Raw genomic sequence first — 6,371 nt, forward strand, 5'->3', positions numbered from 1 at the left:
ACTGGAATGTACTTCACCACAATTAATTTTAATGACATTGCAAAGCACTTTGACGTTTTAGAAGTGTCATGCAAATCTTTGAAATCAAGTAATTCGTTTCCATCCACACATACAACAAAGTGAATCTATAGCAAAGAAGGTAACATGATTAGTGAATTGCTTGAGAATGTAATTGCACATACAATGAGGCACATGAAGGAGCATCTGTTTAGTTTTTTTAGTTTTGCACAGCAAGCTGGCACAATTAATGTTCCTCTTTTTTTACACGGCGAAACTGTTTTCTCCCTACATGCAGATGTCATGAATTATTTCTGTTTTGCATTTTTAACAAGGCTTGTTAATAGGTAGCTTAGGGACCTTAAGTTGCATCTGCTTAAAGCAGAAGGGAAGAATCATTGTCCTGATCGGGGGGGTGGGAAATACCACTGTGTGCTTGCATGTGGCTCTTTCAGAATGGAAGGCTGGGGCATCTGGTTGAAATCCTGCATGCAGTAAACTGGTAAATCTTGTTAAGAGTTGAGTGATATGGAAGAGGCTTCCTCACATAGGGCAAGGTTTCTATAGGAAGGAACTAGTTCACTGAAGCTCAGCGGTAGAGCATCTGCCTTCCACACAAAGGCAAGGGCGAAATTAGGCTTTATTTCACCAGGGTCAAAACCCAGTTGGGGGGGGGAACACCCACATTTGTGTACACCCATCTACACAGGATGGGAGCTTCAATGGCGCTCCTCTGGAGGCTTCACCCGGGGGAGGGGGGACGACCGGCTACCCCCTCCCCCTGCTAGCTAGGGCTCTAACAAAGGCCCAAGGTTCAATCCCCGGGGTTGTCAAATAGAACTGGGAAATGTTCTTGATTGAAATCCTGGAAATCTGCTGCCAGTCACCACGGGTGGACCAATGATCTGATTCAGAATTAGGCAGCTTTCTATGTTTCTGTGCTCCCAGATGAAATTTATCAAACAAATACATGTTCACACACATGCACACAAACAAGCAAACACGCAAACACACACACACACACACACACACACACAAAGCTATGAATTTGAACAAGCCCTCACAATTTGAGGTAAGCACATGGCAAAGCAGTTAGACGACCATTTCACTGGGAGCTCAAAAGCTAGTGGATTGTTCTGTGCAAGAGTTAAACATTTTGTCCTTCCAACTGTTATGATTTTATATTGAGAAGGAGCAGATAGTAGTCTCTGTTGGATTCTTGAATTGGTGTTTTTTTTAATGCCCTTTCTGATTTTAAAAGGTTAATTAACTTTGTTTTCCTTTGAACTTTCTAGGCAGCCATTCGCAAAGAGCTAAACGAGTACAAAAGTAACGAAATGGAGGTGCATGCATCAAGCAAGCATTTGACAAGGTGGGTTACTTATTGCAAACAGCTGATCAGTACTTTTATCAACTTGCCATTCAAGTTCTGTGGTTACAGCTCCAGTAGCCAGATTTTTTTGGGGGGGGGGTATGCAATGGGCACATGCATACAAGCACTTAAAAAAATAATAATCTTGCTTCCTCATCAAATTGGGACTATATGCATATGGAAGCTGCCTTGTAGCAAACTTTGTGGATCAGGGCACTCAAATTCTTTGGCTTAGTAGCACAGAATTGAAGCAACAACAACAAAAATGAAAACCTATTTTAGAATATTAAGTGAAAGCCCCTGCCAACAAGAAATGTTAGGTGGCAAAGACCTTTCAACCAGGTTCAGAGTTCAGGTATAACTTAATTACCCTCCCCTTCAAAAAAGAAAACAAACGGGAAAACCTATGATAATTTAAACTCCCACTTCTCAAAAATGAGTAAGTAAAGATCAGGGCAATACTCCCATCTGTGTACGCATGTATCTCCCTATCAACAGTTCACAAGTGACATTTGTCACTTCTATCCACCATGGAAGCAATGGTTCTTATATCCTTCCTGCAATCCAAAAAACATTATTGATCTCTACAGTATCTTCCCTAACAGGTTGCCTTTCTCAAGATGCACATTTCTTTCTTTTGTTTACTTGCAAAAGTGGTCAGATAATGATACAAAATAGGTAATGTGCACAAAGCTAGCAAAACAACAACAACTTGTCAAATTTCCAGCTCCATGTCACCTTCCATTTAGGGTATAGGTTGGTTTGAAAAGCTTTTAGAGCACGTAGATCTCAATCCTCCTAATTTGGGTGAACACTGACCAGCATTTCCAAAGTAGTACAGTAATTTGCTATGATTTACATGAAACTAATGGTTAAGCCATTATATACTGTGAATCTGGAGCTTATTCCCTTGTTTGGCCAACTTTTTGATCTAGCATGGAGTTCTGGTCAAGTACCTAAGTGTGATAACTGTGGCAATGAAAACTGCAAAGATTTCCAGCATTATGTGCAATTCCTTTAAAAGGGCATAAATGGATGTTTTCATACTGCAACCCATGTTTGCAATATTGCCTGTTTGGCCAGTTTGCTGATAATAAACCAATCAAAAGAATTTTGAGGACAGCACCATCCTGAATATTTCATATTAGCCACATTTTATTGATTCCAATAGTGTTGAATCATTTTTTTTGGGGGGGGGACACTAATTTTAGAGTTGCTACCAAAGAGATCTTGATAGAAGCAAATAACTAGTGAAATGTCTCAAGCCGGAGGTGATATATGTTGACAAGGGTGTGTGTTGTACAATGAAATTCAAAGAGAATTTGGGCGTTTTGCCTCTTAAGCAAACTTAAGAGACCAAACTAGTCAACAATTTCAAGGGAAACCAAAATGTCTGTCACTTCATGGTCAATTCATACCCCTAAATGATGGCATATTGACAAATTACTCTTTATGATGATATAATTTTGAAGAATTGCCAGTGCCACTAATGTCCCCTCCTCCTTCTTTTTGACCTGCAGGTTCCACAGGCCATAGGTTTTCTTCTGAGAAGAATTTGTCTACTTTTTTGATACCACTACTGAACATGCATCAGGGAAAGTATGAAGGTCTTTCCTTGAGGTTCAGTCTATGACAAGCTGATGTTTCGTGTTGAAGAGGGGACTCTGCAGATTCGGTCTCTGCAGCACACACTTAAAAGGGAGCAGCTATAGCAGAGGACGGACTTCGCCTCGGAGCCACAAACAACACCTGCTGGGTGGGAGGATTAGCCGGAAATGACTGAAGTCGAGCTCATCAAAAAGGAACCTATTGCTCTCCTTTGTTACTTGTTATTAAACTGTATTGCAGCATATCTTGGGAAAGGAGATGTTGTGCATGTACAGGCTTTTTTACCATTCCAAGGCCTCTGACATAAAGGACATGGTACACATCGTCATTCAGTATTATCATGGTGACAAGACATCTGGAACTTATCACGATTAGTTTGTATAAAACACTTAATTTCATGTTATACAAAATGATTTACTATATTATGGTTTCTTTCGGTTTTTTTATATATGTCTAACAAAACACAGCTGCGGCATTTTTTTGGGGGGGGACTCCTGTTATTATTATTTTCTTTAATTAAATGATTACTTACTGCAGAAAACAGATCCACGGCTTTCCATGTATGGTGGTGTTTGGGGGGGGGGGAGAGGGGAACTTAGAAGAAAAGATCTTATCTCATTTCCTTCCCATCTTTCACAGATTCTATGATTACTGCTGATACAGCTCAGCCAGTAGAGCATGAGACTCTTAATTCAGGGTCGTGGTTCGAGCCCTGCATTGGGGCAATAGATTCCTGCATTGCAGCAGGTTAGATGATCCTCGTGGTCCCTTCCAACTCTACAATTCTAAGTAGATTTTAGACCATTCTCTAAAATGAATTCTCCCTGGAAGAGGATCTCAGGCTACATAAATAAGTGCCCAATAGAGGATGGCACTGGTGCAATTTGTAGCTACTGAAAAATAAAATCCTTCCTTTAGTACTTTTATATCTCATTTTCCATCATGGAATCCAAAGCAGTGTAAACTGAGTTGAACTCACTTATGGTATTGAGCTCCGTTGCACAAAGCAGTCGGGAATCACTGACATGCATGCCACATTCCAAGTCCTTTTGCACTGACCAATCAAGTACAGACTCATCCAGTCACATACAACAATCCAGCCAGAAACTAATTGAACCTCCTAATTTTTCTATGTGCTTGAGACCACAAAAACAGCTGATCAGCCGCAATACATTACCGGTTGGCCAGAGTTAAGGCGTGAAAAATAAGCCATGGGGGGGGGGGTTGATACAACATATTGTAAAATCATACCATTTACTGAATTAATCTACTGGAATAATTTTATTTGACACTCTGCTACTCACCCTGGAGGACAAGTGTTAAACTAAATATAAACATAAAGACCAACAGAGTTATGTGCATGAGTAATTCCCTTCTCTAATAATGTGATTGATGGCTAATCACTCCTTTTAAAAACAACGGATTTTATGGTGCATTTAAGTGCCTGCTGAACAGTTCTGTTTTCCTTCCACACAATTTATTTTAATTGGGAGCACTGCAGTGCAAAAATAAATGAAAATAATAAAAATCCCTACAGGATACTATGTATTGAAATCACAGCCGACAAAATCCTTTTGATGTATTAATGATGGATCTTCCCAATTCACGGCTTGCTACAAAGTGTAAAAACAACAGTCTCTTTTTTAAAAAGCCCTGAACATTTAAAGATTTTGCACAGTATCATGCACACAGAACTACTGGGCCGTATGCTGCAACCACACTTGCACAACATAACTTCCTCTCCCTCTCCCCTGCAGACCCTCAAAATTGGCACCTGAAGATCCGAAAACTCTCACTGCAGCAGTGGATGCTTTTCTCTGCCACTGCCCTTTCCTGGGTCTAGTTTGGAGATTTTGTAAAAATGTAAAGTTTAATAACTTAAGCCAAGTTACTCATGTTCTCATGCAAACACAACTGTGTGCATGGCCTAATAGATAGTTGGTGCTGTCAGCTTAGACCATGCCAGGAAGCTTTTGAGTGGGAAGAGGGTCTGCATTTAGCCTCTCGCCATCTCGAACAGGCACAAACTGCTCCATAAGTTAGATTTGGGTTTCGTTCCTCATACTCTTGTGAACACAAGTATATTTCCAAATGCGGATTGCTCAAGAAGCGAAGGAAGTGTACAATGTATATTATTACAATTCACATAAATGAGAGAAAGTGTGGTTTCAAAACACACCAAATTCACTTGTACATCTTGACAGTTCAAATACGTACTCTCCACTAAATCAATTAGGTTGGTAAGAATGAAATCTCACGAGGACCACCTAGTGAGGATAAGAAGCAATTGCATATAAGAGGACAGCGTTTTCCAATGAACATTACTTCAAGTGGAACAGAAAAAAAAATCTCATAAAAATCTATCTCACAGGTTAGAGAACTGGACTGTTAGTTGATCAAAGAATTCTTAGTTGGTTTATCATCGGGCTTTTAAAAGATTAATACTTTTACATTTGCAACTGAATAAATGAAAGCTATCATTCAATATTTGAAAGAAAAGCAATACTTAATGTTGGCTGTTTGCTATTACAGTTAATGCATCAGAACTAAAATAGCCTCAATCTTGAGGACAAAATCACCCACCTCCACATAAACGCAAGAGCTGCTGTTGAAACACTGACTGATAAGATGTATCATCCTGTCTAATTTTGTAGGGTCAGTTTGTTTTGATTTCAGAGGATGAGGACAAGATGTTTGCAGCTGTGCAGTGCACAGTGCTACATGCTCTCTCAGCCTACTGCATGCTCATTCATGTCAGCCATGGAGGGTTGGTTGGGTAAATCAAGGGTGTAGATGACTTTTTGTTGCATTTCAAGTGGTCACCACTGCTTTGAAGGTGTTGGTTTGGCTACTCCTGAAAAAACGCCAGACCCAGAGGTTGATGCCAACTACTGTCCAGTCACAAATGCAACTTTTCTGGGCAAGGGGATAGTGGGGTGGTGGTTCAGCTGCAGATACTTTTGGATAAAATTTATTGCCTTCACCCATTGTTGTCTTAGGTTCAGGTCCAGTTTGGGGCTTGGTGGTCACTCTAATGAATGGCATTCTTGGAGAGGAACAAGGGGAATGTGGCCCTGTTGATTCTACAGAATATCTCAATTTTTTTTTTTTATATAGAGAGCAATTGCCAAGGGTTTGGTTCAAGAGAGTAATATTGAGTCACTGTATCTCAGCCCCTGACCCCACTTTGATATGCATGGAACTACAGGACATACTTTTGTTCCCAATGCATAAAATATGTATATAAACCATTGGGGATGGTAAGAAAAAGATTGGGTGCAAGGTGACCCCAGTATGCTGACAACACCCAGCTGTATGTCTCTGCAAAATCTGAATCAGGAGCAGTCCTAAATCAGTTCCTGGGTGCAGTCCTGAGAGCTAAAAACTATAAATG

At 40.2% G+C, this 6,371-nt stretch overlaps 1 protein-coding gene across 4 annotated transcripts in view; it reads left to right on the plus strand.

Annotated features, from left to right (window-relative positions):
• PHACTR3 (phosphatase and actin regulator 3) overlaps positions 1-3,399 on the plus strand; it is a 201,287-nt gene extending 197,888 nt beyond the window's left edge. For all 4 annotated transcript variants that reach the window (XM_033153656.1, XM_033153659.1, XM_033153658.1 and 1 more), the window contains 2 exons: positions 1,293-1,369; positions 2,890-3,399. In XM_033153656.1, the coding sequence (XP_033009547.1) occupies positions 1,293-1,369; positions 2,890-2,905 (93 nt within the window). In that variant the 3' untranslated portion in view covers positions 2,906-3,399. The remainder of the gene's footprint in view (positions 1-1,292; positions 1,370-2,889) is intronic.
• The last annotated feature ends 2,972 nt before the right edge of the window (positions 3,400-6,371 follow it).

The sequence above is a fragment of the Lacerta agilis genome, chromosome 6, assembly GCF_009819535.1.
Source record: "Lacerta agilis isolate rLacAgi1 chromosome 6, rLacAgi1.pri, whole genome shotgun sequence".
NCBI lineage: Eukaryota > Metazoa > Chordata > Lepidosauria > Squamata > Lacertidae > Lacerta > Lacerta agilis.